We start from the raw sequence: 20,152 nt of genomic DNA on the forward strand, positions 1-20,152 counted from the left end.
ACACTTGTATATTGACCCGATAAAGATGGTTAAATTTAAATTACATTTCGCATTACATTTTTAACAACCACTTCCACATCGTTTACTTCAAAATGTCTTGTAAAATCATGATTTAAAAAAATGTAGTTTGATTTTTGTTGAGTACCATATTTTTTCATTGTTCTTTGTGCATCCTATTTTCTAACATAAGACGTCTCAATGTAGATATTAATGAATTGTACGTTAAAATCTTCGAAAATTTTAAATCAAGTTTTTTACCACTGTCCATTGTGATAGAAACGGTTCACTTTTTAAAGAAAAATTGACCTTGTCAATACCGAAACGAAAGTAAAGCTAGAATCGCGACTGGCATAGGTCAAAGATCTGTCGTCCGCTAGCCTCGAGACACGAATCACGATTATAATTTCACGAAGCCGCCGTCACGTAGCGATCCTCCGAGATATTGTCGTTCGATCGCATTCAGATTACCTCGAATAACGTATTCCTGCCAGTCCCGTTTTGACAACAATGCCTATAAACTTATAGCGTATCGGATTACATTGAATTATTTATCTGTTATTTTAGAAGGCAATGTAACATAGCGGTTAGGCACGTGGGGGTGGAGGGAAACGAGAGGGCGGACCAACTTGCAAAATTAGCGGCAGTCGGAGTAAACACCAAGCCCCATTACGACAAATGCCCTGTTTCATTCGTCAAGCGACAACTCCGCTTGGACTCGCTTGATGAATGGAACAGGCGCTACAAAGAGGGAGTCACGGCCTCGACAACGAGGATCTTCTTCCCTGACGCCATCAGCGCTTACCCAGTGCTCCGCAAAATAGAGTTGGACCCCGTGCTGGTGCAAGTTTTAACAGGTCACGGGGGGTTCTCAGAATACTTACACAGGTTTAAATGTAAGACGAGCCCCTCGTGCATCTGCGATCCGGCACGGGGCGAATCCGTGCTGCATGCCATTGTGGATTGTCCGGTGTTTGGTAGAAGAAGATCAGAACTTGAAACTGAAATGAAAGAGAAAGTAACATTAGAAAATATATGCAAATTAATAAGTAATAAAGAAAGTAGGAAAAAGTTTATAGAATACTGTAAGGAAGTCGCAAAAAAACTGATAGAGAGAAATAAAACTTAATTATAATGCTGTCGACATTGAAAACAAATTAAGCTAGTTGCTAAGAAAATGTAATACTGTGATATTTATTCTTATTTATTTTAATATTTTAACCTTTTATTCGTTGACAACAGTTTTATTGTAATTTTATCAATTTTATTTAATGAAGAAATTTTAAAATGTAAATAGTAATATTAAATTTTAAGTATTTTTTTTTAACTGTATAGTATTAAGTTTTAAATTAGCAGTAAGTAAAAATGTATTAATTTATAAGCAACTAGTGCAATAAGAATTTTGTGATTAATTTTAAAAAGTAACCAAAGTCTCTGGCCACAACATGCCAGGGGGAACGAGAGGGCGGCATAGCGCCGCCCAAAAAAAAAAAAAAACATAGCGGTTAGAGTTCAAGATTGTAAGTATTGTTTTGATTTCCAGATGATCGTCTTTTTTTTTTGCAAAAAAGGTTTAAGTTTCGGAACTCAATGTTGTCACATTTAATTATATTCTAGGGTTAGGTCTTAACCAACAATTGACGCAACTCTGTATAGTAAGCAGTGGACGCTTCTTCTTATACATTGGACATCACTAATTGTGTGTATGAGTGTCGTCGCATCGCATTAGTACGGTTCCAGTGAGAACAATCCATTTTTTATTATATTTAACAAGCCATTATTAACAGCATCATACTCCACTTTACAAGTGTAAAATTCTCATTTTAAGATTAATTATGTCCCTGAGAATAAAATATTTTACACCAATAACACTACAATTAAATGTAACGTAAATGACCTTTATTCGTTAATTCATTAGTGAGAACCGGAGCACTTTTAATTGCTACAAGATAATACAAGTCTTTTGGCATTCGAACAGAATTCGGCCTATTGACCCTATTACTCCAATTAATGCAAAAATACGCTTACATTCGTAAAATTTAGTTTTTGTTTTAGTTAAAAGTGGCAGAGATACTAATCTTATTTCTTATCTTACTATTATGTAAATGCGAACGTTTAGATGGATGGATTGATGGATATTTGTTTCAAGTTATTTCCAGAACAGCTGCATGGATCTTCTTGCAATTTGGCATAGATGTAGAACACGGTCTGGAGGAACACATAGGCTACTTGTTAAGTTTTTTAAATTCCAAGTCGCAGGCCAAAGCTAGTTTGAACATTTGTGAGCTCTCTCTTTAATTAGATGACATGATGTTTATACTTGCTACATTGTATTTGACAACTGCTTATGTAAGACAACCTGTTTGTATAAAATTTCACCTTCCTTGTAAACAATGTGGTTCCCATCTCATAATTAAACAGTTAAAGGTCAGGTTGGAACATCTAATGAGGTATGCTGCGATTTCAAGTCAATTTCTATACCCCGAGGCGAATGTTTATAATACATTTCTCTTTGCTTTCTTTCAAGGCTGGGAAGCCTTTGTTTTGTCTCTCATGCTTCGTTATAGCTGAAAAAAAATTTCTCAAATTATATTTAATCTCTTAAAGTATCTTTACTAAGGAAAGATTAACCTACAGATTCTATATAAATTGCTAATCTTAATTCTTACTCATATTTTAAATTCGAATGTTTATATGGACGTATTTTAGTAAATAACTCCAGAACGGCTTATCGAATCACATAGTGATGGTGGAACATATATTATGTTGTGTAGCTGTAACATACTGGTAAGGAATTTATGAATAATATTACCAGGATGGGCGTGGTTATATTTCAGTAATAATTTAATGATTGCCAATCCGTCTACGAAATATCATAGCTTTGGCAACGACCTTCTTTATAAGCACACTTAAGAAAGTATAAGTTGTGGCGATAGCAGTTAAAAGAAATTAAAATTACTAAGTATCAAGTAATTTTCTTTAATTATTAAATTAACTAGCTGTCGTCTGTGACTCTGTCCGCTGAATTGAAAACTTTCATCAAGATCCGTTAAGCCGTTCCGCTTATAACTTCTAACAAACATCCATCCATCAAAATTTTCGCATTTATAATATTAATAAGATATATACGACTTATCATATTGCATATTTTAGATAAAATAGTAGTGCATAGTGCTTAAATGATCAAGATTTGCTGGTCACTCGGTTATCAACACTTTCTACATTCTTATGAGAACATGTAAACCTTCATGAGTCATACGCGGTTAACTTCTGACGGATTTATAGGTTAGTTTAAGAAAGACTTTACATCTATGTTTTAAAGATTAGTCATAGAGTTCAATAATCGCTAGAAAAATTCACCACAGCTTCAATTCTGGCGTGATATGTGCACATGAAATCGATTTTCTAACAAAGAAATCGATATTTCCAATTCATATATCGTTTTGTTTTTTTTTGTATTTGGATATTTGAAATTTTATATTGTAAATCGAATTGATAAGCCATGACATTAGTTACTAGATGACTAACCGAACTTAATAGATCAATTTAAATACGGACGTTTACTGAATCTAGTTTTATTTTTTTAATATCAGGAATAAAAATAAAACGTGAGGAATATTATTTTTGGCTAGTAATATTCGACTTCATTTTCATCAAGTTGTGAGCTGTGTGTCGAATGACCTTCACCTTTACCTCTTTATGTCTTGTTTCAAGTGATAATTACAACACCGCTTATGAATTTACTTCGCTGATTAATATTTTACAACAGCCACACCTCCTCCTTCCTTCTTCTTCGTTGCTGCTGTCTGTCCAGCCTGGTAATGGTCGTTTCGTATCAGTGAGCCGCTACACCGCCGCCACTCCTATTCGCTGCCTTTTTTAATATTAGTGCAAGGGACTGTCCAAAGCTGTTCTAATCTGATCAGTCCTCTCCTAGGTGGCTGCCCCGTGGAATGGTATCCTCCACTTTTCTCTACACTACTCTACGGTCCTTCCCTATTGCGAAATAGTTTCGCACTATTAATAGTGATGCTTTAATTTATATAATTGCTCAAACATTACATAGACTGCTCACATAAACAGCCTACGTATTAAAAGAAAGAAATTTCTTCGATCAAAAGCCAGACTTTAATGACTTCAATATCTTGACAATCGCTTCTAATTAAATTATATGAGATCATGTTCTTTGAAACGGTTAAAAACCTGTGTATAACTCACACCCATTTTACCCACGTGCGTTGCTTTCTCTATGATAAAAACGAGAAAAAATTATAAGTCACCGCCTTCGACAAAGAAACGTGTAGGCAGTGTTACTTAGAGAGCTTTAACTTTCCAAAACTTTTATATTGCATGTTTCTTTTGGCTAATGTTTGGCTATTTTGCATTATTCTTGACACCTACGCATGTGCTCAATACATTTCGTAATATGTCACACCTTTATATGTCAATTTTTATTAGTTTTTAAAACAGATACATTTTTAACGGCTTATCCTATTAATCCTTTCCTTCTACAGTTACACAGTTTAATATACGACATGTTCCTTTTTAAGAATAAGTAGGAAAACGTAAGTGGGTAGGGAATTAATTTTTGACTACATGTCCTACAGAACGTAAGTTAAGGTGTTCCTTTGTACAATCAATTAAACATAGTAATTGTTTAAAGTTGTCGACTTAACGTTATCCTTGCCATCGCCCACGTCCACTCACTTGATTGCAGGATGCTTGCAATTTTCACAACGCCCTTTAAAGCCAAAGATTTTTAGTACAATGTTAACAACCACTGTAACTAATAATTCAGTATTCTTTAAGAATTGATTTAACAGCAACAAGAAAAAATTCTATTGCTTTAAAAATTAACCAAAACTGTTTTAAATCCGTAAAATTTTCTTACGTCTAAGATAAAAATCAAAATATTGTTTGTTATTGGATTCATACAAAAAGTAGACCAAAATATTATTTTTAAATTATGCATGGCCACCAATGGGCAATAGAAAGAATTGAACGAAGAAAGCGATGTTTACGTGACTACATAGATAGAGTTTCTCACCATTGACATGGTTAAATTTGGTGAAATGCGCTTACTGGAACTAAATTTAGTTTATAATCCCATCGAAATGAGAACATACCGTTTTTTTCTATTAACCTGTCATGGATCCAAATCAATATGTGATCGGATCCTAAAGCAATTTACTAAGCATCTTTAATACTTGAACTGATTTGATACCAAGAACAATAGTTTTTCTGGATGTTTCTTGGGTTTTTCGGTTCCAAAAACATTCGAAAATTATAGGTCAATGAATTAAAAACAAACAATATAAAGAAAAATTATAAATCTTATGTCACTATACATTTGAAAATCAGTTTTGACTTTTAGGTTACAGGGGGTTACAATATAATTGACAATCATACTCGGAAAAAACATACCCGGGAAAACTATTACCCTTTTGTCAGTAGAATAAATGTAGCATACAAAATATAATACTATAATTAATTCTATTTTATTCATCTTCATCATCATTTAAATTGTTGAATAGATAAAATATTTTGCTTAAACTTTATTGTAAATTGTGCACACCATAAATAGCTACGACTAATTGCATAAATTATTGACACGCTGTATATTATAGGCGCTATGACGCCTCAATTACTACTCATTGCATAATGTATAATATGAACAGACGGCGCCTTATTATATGCAGATGATTTATTATCATTGTGCCAAACAAAGGCGTGATGAAATATTTTAGTTACACTGTAAATAGCTTCTACGCATTATTATGTCATATGTTTATACAAAATACCTTATCAATTTTAATACCTCTGTTAAAAACAATGGATTTTTAAAAACAGATGTAAACAAGTAATCTTTTGGCATTATTACAACTGTTTCAAAAATATAAAGATATCATTGTATACAAAATAAGGATAAACACAAAGGGTACCTCTCTTAAGCACTAGTATTTCTAATAGGTACGTAAGTTTCATTTAAGCTTAGACAATTTATATTATGACGTATTTGTTTTAACAAAAATTAAAAAAAGAAAAAAATCTGGTGAGCAACGCATACGACTGGACAGAGTTTATGTCTGCGCAACATGTTTTCAGATATCGAAACCAAAAAAATATATTTCGAAGTATTAACATAATAAGAAGTATTTACATTATCTCCAGTAAATAATTTGACGTGGGTATATCAAAGATTCAGTGTAATGTTCGTGGGTGGGACTATCGGTAACAGAAACACAACATTAATTGCATTCGGTTTTAAGCAGCCATATTAGCATTCATCTCGTGTTACCGTCGAGATAAAATCGCCGTAAGACTGACATTTTTTGATATTTAATTCAATTAAAATTAAATCAACTTCCATACAATCAAGTTAATTATCGCTTTGGACAACCGTTACAATAAAAAGATGTATTAACCAGTTTTAAGTAACTCTGTTATATATTTTTAAAAACAACTTTTTATGTCATATAATAAAAACAAAGTTAAACAATATCTTAAATGTAACATAAAGTTTTAATGTATTGGCAACCTACATAGTATTATTATTGTCTTAAAATGGAACACAATTTATTACTGTTTCATTGCTTATCTTTATATATATAATTCTTCTGTGAGTGTGTATGTCACTGAACTTCTCTCAAACGATTGGACCGATTTTGATGAAATTTTTTTTGTGTGTTCAAGGGGATCTGGGAATGGTTTAGATTCACAATTTTGTCCGCTGGACAATGTTTTTTTTAATTAATTTTTAATTTATTAGTAGTTGTTGATTTTGGAATGTTTTACATTGGATCCGACAGACGGCGCTACCATCGCAGTGTCAAATTTTAAAGAATATTTGAATTTATCAAATTAAAGACGCGTAGACAGGACAACGTCTGTCGGGTCCGCTAGTAACATATAAGTATTGTACGAAATAATTTATTTTTTAAAATTACTTTGTACTATTGTTTTGTAATTTTAAATCAATCGACAGGCGTGAAGTAAGATGAGTGTGCTTCCCGGAGGCCTAATTTAGTCCTCTTTCCCTTCCCACCCTTTTTGTTATAAGGAAAGGATAAGAATTGGAAGTGGACTTTCCGGATGAGAGGATGCATGGAAAGGGAAAATATTTTCTCTCTGTGCATCCTTTCCTCCGTCGATTAAAGGTAGGCAACGCATATGCAATTGCGTATGTATATGGGCAACGGTCACTTCGCTATTTCAGCAATTTCAGGTGGCAGCTCGCTCATTTGCCACCTTATGTTATAAAAAAACAATAGAATAAATATTTAGCATATTCCATAATATGTTATAGTAACACATGTTTTCATACTTACAAAAATACAAAGAAAGATGCGAAAGTCATATCTGTGAACAGATCCATCGACACCGCATTTCTTGTTCCTTTATTCTCACGTACAATGGTTGCCTCTTTCCTCACTTTGATGTGAGGCGCACATCGGGCTAATTCTTCTGAAAACTTCAAAGCCGTAATATTTCTAACTGGGGCATGATTGTGAAAGCCTCATTGTTGTTACTTTGAAATGTTAGTTGTTTTACTATTATTACTAATACGTGGTAAATGACGTGACGTCATTAAGCCATGCACTTTTCCTTACGGATATAGATGTCTCAAGTGAACTACGAACTACATGCGAATCTGACTAATGTTGAATAATCTGTAGAAGATTGGAGACGTATCAGTACTAACGAAACCATTAACGACTCTTATAAAATCAAAGATACGAAGGTCGTAGCCTCGTCTTTTAAAAAGGCATAAGTTGGAATTAAATATAGCCAAAACGTTCAACTACACATCCATGCAATTGTTAAAACCGTCATATTATGCATTTACTAAAAAAGATTATTCATTGCCAAATGCTAAGTAACTAAATTATCGTGACGGACATAAATTAATTTTACCATTTGAAAATGTTTAAAACCATGAAGTCTGAAACACGCAAACCTTTCCTTAACTTTGATAACTTAGACTTAATCCTTACGAAGCCTAACAAGAATTCCATTAAAGTTGGACGGTACGCTAAAGTCATAGGTCACGCAAATCGACGGTCCCAAAGCAAATAGTCGTAAGACAAAAAATGCGATATTTCGGGAGAGCCATTTTAGTATATGTTAATACATTATATTAAGACTGTATTATATTAAATATGTCATTTAAGAAATATATTTAAACAATGTTGTTAAGAAAATGAAGGATGTTGTTCTGAAAATTTGAAAAGCAACGAAAATATTTTTTGCTCTAAAAGTGAGTTGTGACATTTTGTGTTGAACTCTGCTTACAGTTTGAATGTGAATTGCAAATTAGCTGCACTTAGTATATTAGTTATCAAGAAATTAGACTGAAATCTTTAATAAAACTCTTAACAAAAAGCCATTTTATGTTTTTAAATTAATATCGCGTGCGGAACAATTCAATTAGAAATGGATTTTCTAAACGTCGCTATAATTTGATAAGCGAAATTGCATTTTTTACATCTTTCATACATGAGGCAAGTATAAATAAATTTAACTCTTGTTAATAAACTTAACTAAAGTAAAGGTGACATTTATTGATATTTTAACAATTAATTTTAATAGTCAATTTTAATTATTAAAATGCATTGTTTTTTTAACTCTTCGTTAAAATTCTGTTGATAAATTTAATATTAAGTTTTTATACACTTGATTAATGTTATAGTCTGTATCGTTAAGTTCGCTATAAATCATTAAATATGGGGACAATATACAATATTAAAACACGTGGAGACCTTGGGTTTAAGAATAACGGCACATCACACTCGTATGACTTTGTACTTGAGTATAGCAATTACTACGTAACTATATAAATCACATTAATTTTCGTTAATTAATGATACAACGCGTGTTTAATTTGACCTCGACGGCTATAATTAATTGATGTATCATTAAAATGTATGTTAAAATATACATGTACATAGAAACAATCCGTACATCAATATATTATAATACTTTGGTTGGAAGATTAGTAAACATGTTTGATGTTTGTGCAGATATAGGATGTTCAAAATAAAACACTTAGTTTATGCCCGATTGCTTGGATAAATACGTTCCCGAATGGAACATTACGCTTTTCATTTCATTCATAATATCTGTATGTAACATTACAATCAACCAAGTAGGTGTCAATAAATATCATGCGTAGTTTACAAAGGAGAAAGGAAATCACTTATTTATGCATAACCACCTACGATATTGATTTAATAAACCTGTGTACACGAGTAGCAGTTGCCCGCGTCTTTGTCCGCGTAATGAAAAAATCTAGTAATTAAAATAGCCTATGCCTAGTGATAGTGTAGCAGTAACAGTGAAAGAATTTTCCAGTTTGGTTCAGTAGTTTCCGAACTTATTCAATGCAAACAAACAAATCTTAAATGTTTTTTAAAAAATTATCTCCGATAATAAGAAAATGTTGCAATTATGTGGATACAGAATTTTTTTTAAAGATGTAACTGTATTATGCAATTGCAAATTAAAGATATTATCATTTTTCCTTATGTATTTATATTTGAAATCTTTATATTGATTTCTTATGGAAATTATTGATTTATAACTTTTTTTTAGGAAAATATAATAATTATATTTTGGTAGTGGAAACTTAGAGTTAGGTGCAATTTTCTTTTGAATTCGTTCATTCAAAAATAATTAATAATTTACATGACGCGATACTGATTTACATGTCCTTTAAATTATAAATTGATGTATTAAATCAATTCTTACCATATACCGTAATAAGCTATGCAATTGGAAGTCAGTGAGTCAGTGCGGCAACGTAAAGGACTCGCATTAAATTTGCCATTTATTACTTTTACTAAAGGCCGATTGTAAATTAAGATATTTATGATTATGTAGACTACGCACATGGCATTCTTCAAGTAAGGGAATCCAACAGTCGTTAACTGTATACTTAAGTTATTACAGAATTGTGTAGAATGTTCGTAAATACTCGTGATCAGTAGTTACAGTAATTTAGTATTAATAAAATTATGGTAAACTATAAATAACCTTTTATAGTCTTGACCACATTGAAATATTAATTGCAGCGTATAATATAGAAATTACAGCTCTATTTATCTCTAGGTATCCCCATTCGGGAGTAGTTTCGGCAGCTGACGCAGGCGAGGTCGCGGACGAAAGCGCAAGCGTGCCCGTGGCCTCGCCATGATGCGTAGGAAGAACAGAGGGGTTTAGTGGGTATGCTACCCATCCGGAAGAGAATCCCACATAACTACCGCGTCCCCTCTGAAAAAAATCTCTATTTATCTCGTTTAATTAAAATTGTTACGTTCAATGGTGTTGCTATTGCTGATATTTTTAAAATTTTAAATCATCTGTTATGTATTAACCGTACTAAAATATCAAAGAATGATTACTAATGATAAGACGATACATGAATTAGCTATAGCGATAATTATATTATACTTGCTGCCGCCCAAGACTCCTTCGGCGCGCAATTTAAAAAACTTTATTAGTAGCCTATGTGTTCTTCAAGGCTATGTTCTACATCTATGCCAAATTTCCGCGGGATTCATACAACCGTTATGGAGATACCTTTATACATCGATCCATCCATCTAAATATTCGCATGTATAATGTAAGATATAGATAGTTTAATATAATTCACACGACCATGTAATCCTAAATATCAGAAACAAAGGTTAGTTAAGCAAACATTTTTTAACAAATTAATATGACATGACGATATTTAAAGCCGGTCTAAATATTTCGTATTATATAACGAGGACTAAAAGTTCATAAATCACAAGTAAGTGGGCTACGTAATCGATAAATACCACATTATCCTCGATAAATAAACTTAATGCAATTATGTTTTCACCTCTAAGATATAGTATGATAGAAAAGTCAATAACTAATTGATTCTTATGCAACTTTGAAATTTCGTAAAGATAATAAATAATTCTAACGTTTAATACTATTTATTAAATGTGCAAAACCATCTTTGAAACATAATAAAACTTAAAAAATATTTTAATCCCTAAACGTTCTTCTTAAATAAAAGCAATAAAAAAGAAACACTCTTTTAACGGGACAATAATTAAATTATCAAGTGATATTCCTACATATTTATTTAATACTAGTGGTCGCCCCGAATCCGTCCTCGCGAAATTCAAAATAAAACATAATTAGTAGCTTTCAGATTATGTTCTACATCTATGCCAAACAGATCCAATTTAGCCGCTCAAGAGGTACCTTCTAACCAACATCCATCTAAACATTCAAATTTATATAATAATATTAGCAAGATAATTAGCAAGAAATTTCCTCATTCACACGTATTTTGAATTAATAAGTAAACATGTTTCTTGTAAATGGGATTATCAAGATGCGACAGGACCGTAATTAGCGCCGCCTGGTGTTGCATTGCGTAACCTTCGCAAAGCCCACTCCATACGCACTGTAAGTATGGCATTCAGCGCCTTCAACACCCACTGTTTGATTATTTTCCAGCAAGTTTATAATTTAAATTCTTCAAATTGTTTTATATTATCGATATTATATAATTGACTACTTATTATCACTAAAGAATTAAATCCACATGGCTATAAACGAAGCTAGGATTTTAAAACGATTTTTAATTTAGATATTATTGACACTATTGTTATTCCATTTTAGGTATAGTATCATTTTAAAAAAAATATATAAATACGTACTAAAACGCTGTAATTCCTTGCATCAAAGGTAAATAACGATTTAATCGAAATCGTATCGATGGAAATTTGGCACATAATAAGGCTTGATGTCCATTTTATGAATCCAAATTGTTATCGAAACCACCACATGATGTTTATAATACACGTTTTGACTGGCATGTACAAGTAATTTATGAGGTAAAAACATCTGGTTGGACGTAATGATTGTCTGCAACCATAAAATGTGTTGATTAAGGTCATGTTTAAATGGTTACCAAAAAGGTTCCAAATGTTTGAACTTATTCAATTGATACCAGCACGAAACCAATTTATGTTATCTGAGAATCAATGAAGGAACTATTGTTTTAGAATGACGTTTTGTAACGAGATGTACAATGTCTCTCGTATTACTTTAATTTGAAGAAAATAAAAAATAATTTCTTGTGAAAATTGAAATTATTTTTTATTTCTAGTTATTTAAGTCTTTCCAAAATAACCGGCAATTGTCACTCATTACTCAATTATCGAGCAAAAGACATTTATCTGGAAGGTCGCCAAGCCTCGGTGCGTCAAACTATGAAATACAATTTTAATTAAATTTCATATTTCAGCATTTTGCAAAAAAATATAAATAGCTTCATGGCCGATTCAACCCTGACGTGTCATGGTCTTATTGAATTATTTGTGACTTTACAGAAATGCGATTGATGTAAATTAATAACCATGAATACAAGTTGAATAAAATCTTGTTAAATATAAAAGCAAATATGAAATATTCATCTATTGGCTTAAACATAATTCATACATCAGTGTACTAGGAAATGAGAGACCATTAATACTTGGTTGTTTGCTTAACAGAGTAAGATAAACAAGCGATTTGCACGCACAATTTGCTTGCGACAACCCGTATGTCAATTGTTTTATTGCATACAAACTTAGACTACAGCCATACAACTGTCTGGCATTTATGAGATTAATTTTAACATAGCATAATGCCGTTCTTTTGACATACTTGTTGAAAAAGTGAAATTCTTTCTTATGACTTAGACCATTCTGGTAGTTTTATCGACTGTTTAATTACAATTAGTTCATTCAACAATAAATAGTACTACAAAGTTTCAATATTTAGAAACAGTTAAATATTTGCTATATTTATGAATAATATTAGACACGGTTAAAAATGGACAATACAAAAGTTTCTCATAATTTATTGCTTTAAAGTTTTTTGGCATTAATCCTATATGTTTTTGTACATTTACAAAAGCCTTTATCCGCGATGATAGGATTACATCGTGTCATAAGCGACAAGCGTTGAAATGTAGATTGTTTTTATTGTATGACAGAGAGGAAAAACAATGTACTCTATCTATACTAATATTATAAAGCGGAAGAGTTTGTTTGTTTAAACGCGCTAATCTCAGGAACTACTGGTCCGATTTGAAAAATTATTTTTTTGTTGGATAGTCCATTTATAGAGGAAGGCTTTAGGTAATATAACATTACGCTGCGATCAATAGTTTTTTAATTCTGCACGGACGGAGTCGCAGGCGACAGCTTGTCTTCAATAAAACACTCGCCTTCTAATGCAATGGGCAAGATATAAAATATTGCATAATAAAAATTCACATAGCTATCAACTTGCAATTGACTTAGTGTTGAAAACTCTGTTTATCGTTTAACGATAATTATTTGAGTTAGAATTGCCTTAACATTAAATGCTTTAACGGCTGTCAGCTTTTAGAGTTAATTACATACCTCTCTAAGTTTCATGAAAGCTTTATCGTTTATTGACATCATGACAAGTCCATTGATTTATAAGGCTACATTTAGTTACGTATTACGTAGATTCATTAGGTTATACGTCCAGCAGTAAACATCTATTGGGTGATAATGATGCGTATTTAATGGGCAAGACAAAATCGCTCTAAGCTTATAGTTCGGACGCAAACAATTTGGCATCTCGCCAACAGACCTGTCCCCGCGGGTCGCGCATTGTGCGGACACAATTTATGGTGCGCCGGTAATTCCCCGGATCCGACGAGCATTCGGATTCACGCGATACGGCACTTTAGTTTAACACACCTACATTGTATATCACTGGTAATCCTGTAGGAGATAATACAGTTAGTGAGAGGACCGGATGAGTTTAATGCAGCCATGAATAATTTATATTTAGTACGGTGCAACATACTCGGTGTATTAAATTGTGAAGTTGTATTACTTATTTGATATATTTTCGTGTGTAAAGTACTGTTAGGAAGAAAATCCGACACGGTGCCGGTGTACTGGGGCAACACTAGCCTTACTGAAATGTCGACGTTTATTTCCCCTTACTATTTCTGACAATTGACTTGGTAACAAAAGCGCGTCATTTGCGCCAAAGGATTTTAACTAATAATGTCTAAAAGTACATACCAATGAAATTTAGAAAAATATTAATTTCTCATAAGCGCCAATAGCCTAATGATTAACGGTACGGATTGCCGATCACCTGCTCGAGAGTTCGATCCCGCCATTCGACTATTGTCGTAAAGTAATTTCGTACAAGAAATTTTACCATGTTTTTATTATTTTCAGGTGACATCGAGGACTGCATTGTGACGCCGGCGTACCAGGGGCAATTCACGCCGCTGCCCGAGGCGCTATGTGATTGCATTATGGACCTCACGTCTCAGGTATGAACAACAAACAACATCCCAAAGATCTCTCAAGGTATAGACTTACAACTTCTGAAATTAGTTCTCTACAAATTCCGTTATATTTAAAACTAGCCGTCGCCCGCGAAATATCCGCACGGATTAAAAAAAATTGTTAGTAGCCTATGTGTTCTTTCAGACTATGTTCTATATGTATGCAGAATTTCATCGAGATCCGTTCAGCCGTTCAAAAGATACCTTCAAACAAACATCCATCCATCCATCTAAATATTCGAATTTTCAATATTAGCAAGATCAGATTTGTATTTATTATTGAACTTAGTTACTAGAAATCCCACCCCCATCTGTTTTTTTTTAATTTTGCAATTGCAATATACTATAAATTTAATAGCTCTTCCACAAGCTCTTCGTCGTTTAGTGGACGTAATTCTTCTTTTATAATTTGTACTAATTTATTTCTAAGTTTGCACATAAATATCTTTATATATATAATTCTTCTGTGAGTGTGTATGTCACTGAACTTCTCTCAAACGACTGGACCGATTTTGATGAAATTTATTGTGTGTGTTCAAGGGGATCTGGGAATGGTTTAGATTCATAATTTTCTTCAAATTATTAACTTCATATTAATTTATTCAAATTAAAGATGTGTAGACAAGACATCGTCTGTCGGGTCCGCTAGTAACAGTATATTTCTTTACATAGTATTCAGTAGCCCTTGTATATTTATGCCATCCGTTAGTCTCGTTGCATGGACGTTATCTTGATATACTATGTCAGGAAGTGAAATTCTCCAGTACTTTCTTGCATTGTGTAACTTTTTTTATTCACTTGAATTATATTTCATTGTACTACTATATGACATGTGCTGACACGTGACAAGCATTTTTTAAATGCCTGTCCTATGCCTCGTTACACTTTATCAAGTTATAACTTATTATATAAGCAACGCTGCTATTGTTAAGTTTTCTCTTGTGATTGTCTTTAATCTTAGGACAATAATTTTGTTGTAACTTTTAATAAAATAACGTTATTTCACATACACTCTGAAAGATAGTAAACCCATATTTTTTGGTTTTAAAGTCATCGTAAGCTTTTGTTTTTAGTCCAGGAAAAATATTTATAGCCGACTTCAAAAAGGAGAAGGTTCAATTCGTCTGTATGTTTTTTTATGTGTTATTCTTCCACATTTAACATGATTTAGATTGACAGTATCTGAAAACTTTAACATGAAGTAATAATAATTTAGGAGTATTAAAAACAAACCCTTAAATGATGGCCACTTACAAATGTTTGATTAAAAAACAAAGCAACCAAAATCAGAATGAAGTTCATTTAGCGTTTCCGTTCTGAAAATAAATCCGTTTTATTTTTATTTGGCTGATAAAAAGTAAATAAATACGAGTCAACGCCGCTCTGGCTCACTGCCAACGCTACTACAAAAATAAGGAAGGATTTTGGTAATTTTTCACGAACCGTCCATTTGGGAATTTTTCAACGAGACATGTGAGCTTTATTTATTTGTAGTACAAAACATTGACGAATGATCATATCCTCTTCTCTCTTATTGACTAACTGCCGCACTCAGAATTGTTAATTAAGCGTTACGAAAGTCCCTCAGTAAAGAATAGTCTACAGTTATCATAAACTCAAATAAATCTGAGTACCTTAAAAATCTAATACCCAATAACAATTTTAAGAAAGCATTGCTTTCACCAAAATTTTCGACACATTTTTTACTAACGCAAGTGAAGCAAAGAGATGTATTTGATTATCTTAATTAAATTATAATTTAATCTGAACGATCTGAATTATTTGTGCAAAACAATCTAAATCCGGATGTTTTTAAGATTGTTTTATTTCGATAGCGGTCTGCTCGAAAAAAAGAGGAATAAAAATAAGAATTCAACTAAATTGCATTACAACACCGTATATTGTAGATTTTTTTTTATTTAGCTTAAGATTTAAAATTGTAAATTTATAAAATTCTCAGTAAAATTACGCTAAGGGAAAAAACCAAGTAATAAAGTGTAGAAATCGTGACATTATGGAATTTTGTTACAATAAACCTATTAAACGAACGGTCTTCGTAAACTTACCTACTGGTTTTACACTGACCTCACCTGCAATAAACCTTTCCACGATATCGCTTTTATTTACTTATTTAGAATTTCTTAATAAAGTCTAGACAAAACTTAGACAAGACCTAAAAAAATTATGAATTACCAGAGATGTGTCATTTATAACTTCATTGGATCATGTTACTTGAGAGCGTCGATGGCTCAGGGGTTAAGCACTTGATTCGTCATCTACAGGTATTGGGTTCTAATTCCGCCGTGTACCTTATATGTGTTTTTCAATGTTATATTACAAATATACATTTTTCGGACGTTCTGACGATGAAGGAAAACATCGTGATGCAACCTGCAAATATATGTGAAGAAATTAAAAGATATGTGTAAAGTCAACCAACTCGCACTTGGGCAGCGTGGTTGACTATGGCCTAGTCACTCAAAAGTTAGGATAGACTCCGGGCCCCTCAGCAGGGACGTATAGTAAGCTGGTGAGGATGTTACTCGGTTACTGCGTTTTAGTGAAAGTCAATTGCAGGTTACAATATTTCTTGTTACACTTACGTCTTTCTCCTAGATTGTGTTTCCCGTGTGAACAGAAAATTAAGTATTTAATTAACGTTTGATATATCACATCCTTTTGATACCACCATGCTAATTAATACGACATAAATACTCACTTGTGTAAGTAAATCAGGCTACATTTTCGAAGGTAATAATTTATTAGTAAGTTTTATTAAAAAGCGTCATGTCTTGTGACTAGTATAGGTTATTTGGTAGTATTTCCTCTCTTCCTGAAATTTTAGTAAGACTTCGTAACTTAGAAGAATTACAAACCTTAAGTGGCGATGGGCCGGCCACATTGCCCGCAGAACGGACGGCCGGTGGGGCCGAAAAGCCCTAGAGCGGACGGGTCGATGCAACGTAGGTAGGCCTCCCGCACGATGGACTGATGACCTGGTCAAGGTTGCGGGAGTGCACTGGATGCGGGCGGCACAGGACTGGGCATTGTGGCAATCGATGGGGGAAGCCTACGTTCAGCAGTGGAATTAGAGCTGAATATGATGATGATGATGATAACTTAGAAGAATTTAAATGCCCATTTGGTATCAACATTCTTTTGTTCTTTAACATCTTTATTCTAATTACCTACTTAGCGGCTTGAACTTAGTAAGTAAATTGCAATATCACACGTCCTACAAATTATGCAGATGTAAATTGTGTTAAAATTCAAAAACAAGGGCGGAAATAAGATACGTTATCACGAAATAACTGGATTTTTGCATGTTAACGACCCAAATCCTACTAATACCAGAATGATGACTCTTGGCAATGAAATGTTAAAAAATAAAAATACATACCGGTTTGGACTTTGCGAACCTGTCTCGGCGCATATTTGTTTTGATTGGTGCAATTTATTAGCGAGAAACAATTTCAAATGAAATTAAAAGATGAATCTCAATTACTTTGATGATCGGAGTATTTACATTCCTTTGTATTGTAAAATTAAAATAGCTTTAATGCCTTAATTAAATTAACATTAACGGAAATTATTTGCTAGGCTAATACTTTAGGAAAATTACATGTAACTAGAGGTCTAAATAAACACCTGATTTCCGTTGTTACCGACCTATATTAAGTTTACTTTTGATTCAATCCCGAAGACAGCAGGTTTATTCTTTAATTTTTAGGGTTCCGTACCTCATAGAAAAAAAACGTAACCCTTAAAGGGTCACTTGTCCGTCCGTTTGTCTGTCAAGACCCTTTTTCTCAACGCGTGAAGGTTTCAAGCTGGAATTTATTATTTAATATAGAAACTTGAGTCTCCAAATTTAAATCGCTTCCTACGATCACTTAAACCTCAATATGTGTTCTCAGGTCAAGAAATTCTTAGCGTCGTGGTCGTTTTATCAAATAATCCAGCCATAACGATGTTTTGAGGTCACTTTTATATCCATTTATAATAATTTATATATAGCTTTTTGTTCAAATATACATTTTGATGTTGCGCTCAAAACGTGACCACACACTTTGCTGTACCAAATTGTAAAGACATTTCAATAATTCGTTAAAGTTTATTTTGATTGAAGCAATCGTGATGTTATGAAAAACTTTAATGTTCAAGGAAAATCCAATAAAATGTGTCCGTTCATTGAAATAATTAAGACACGGATTAAGGCATTATATAATATTAAATAACATATTTTATTTTTTCGTAATCATAAATAAAAGCGTGGTCAAGCGTCGGTGGAGTTCGTCCAATTTTATAACCTTCCGTTATTGTAAAACATTTTGATTTTATTGGCTATAGCTTCTGTGATCAATATCCGACTTATTCTAGGATAACTAAAACTAAATATGTTTTATTTCCATCTGTTCCTAATCCAACCTGTTTCTCAATTCAAATACCATAAAAGCCGTTTAAGAAATACCTCGACAACTGAGTAACTATAATTATAAACGATTTCAATTATTCATTGTAACAAATCGATCTAATAATCGCATACCAGAGGCGTGCACTCGTAAATCTGATGACAGGCGTTGCGAAACTGCGCCCAAACGAGCCGCGAGACCGTTGTCACAATAGAATGCCGCCCGGACGGGACCGGCTCCAAATACCAAATGTGGGCAGGAATTTTAAGTAGTAACAAAAGCGACACGCTTGTATAATCCGATCATTGCACAAAGTGGATATGATTAGATGTAACATTGAAATACAACCGAACTTGTATATCGTTAGAACGTTTAGCTGTAACATCCTAGACATAATTTTTACCAAGGTCAAATTACAAAGTAATATTTGATTTCCAATATTCATATTTACAAAGACGAAAAATAGTATCAGTGGACAAGGTACATTATCGTTTATATTTCATCTTACTAAAATTACAAATGCGAATGTTTAGGTCGATGGATGGATGGATGTTTGTTTTTAGATATCTCCAGAACGGCTCAACGAATGTCGATGAAAATTGGCATACATATAGAATATAGTCTGGAAGAACACATAGGCCGCATTTTTTTTAATTCCGCGCGGACGTGAAAGAATCTGTTGCATATAACTTTATTGAACAAAAATTCAACAGAAAATATTCCAAAGAGTATCAAATTTGTACTCTATCTAATATCGCGCTGGTCAACTATTGTGCCGTACAGGTAGAGGTAAATCAACCGGTTTGTCACCAAACAACTGCGAGTATCTTGCCAAATTTATATCTAGGACAACTCTATTAATCATAGTATTACAGTTTTGGTACAATCAGTTTTTAAAGGTCGATCGACTCGGCTCTATTGCAAAAGCCTTTGTTCCGGTTTTGATCTGTATGGGATAAATGAGACATATTCTCACATTCATTTAATTTAGATGACGAAATAGTCGCCAGAATACACTTGATAAAAATTGGATCCCTTTTAGGGCTTTAGTCTGCCTTGTATGTGCTTAAAAAAAGGGGTGTGCTAGGTTCTGTTAGGTTGTATTATTGAATTAAGACATAAACTAGTTAGCTTTATTTTATCTTAAAATTTAATCCATCTCCTCAAAAAATACGTAGTAATTCATAAAATACAGACATAAATTGTCTTCAATTGTTCAACATGAACCTACTAAATATGTGTGTGCATTAATTCACGTACAAAAATATAAACATCCGATGTTTCCTTTGTTTGTTTTTAAATTAAAACCATTTCTATGGATATCCAAGCTACATAAAGTTCATATATCCATGGCACGAGTCAGGTTCCCACCGAT

General features: G+C 32.9%; 1 protein-coding gene across 1 annotated transcript in view; it reads left to right on the forward strand.

Moving 5' to 3' along the window:
• The window catches only part of knockout (Stork-head domain-containing protein knockout), a 124,752-nt gene that overhangs the window by 80,215 nt on the left and 24,385 nt on the right, over positions 1 to 20,152 (forward strand). Inside the window, exon 4 of the mRNA XM_013322545.1 lies at positions 14,253 to 14,350. Within this exon, the coding sequence (XP_013177999.1) occupies positions 14,253 to 14,350 (98 nt within the window). The remainder of the gene's footprint in view (positions 1 to 14,252; positions 14,351 to 20,152) is intronic.

Source organism: Papilio xuthus, unplaced genomic scaffold (assembly GCF_000836235.2).
Source record: "Papilio xuthus unplaced genomic scaffold, Pxut_1.1 DF825928.1, whole genome shotgun sequence".
NCBI classification, from domain to species: Eukaryota; Metazoa; Arthropoda; class Insecta; order Lepidoptera; family Papilionidae; genus Papilio; species Papilio xuthus.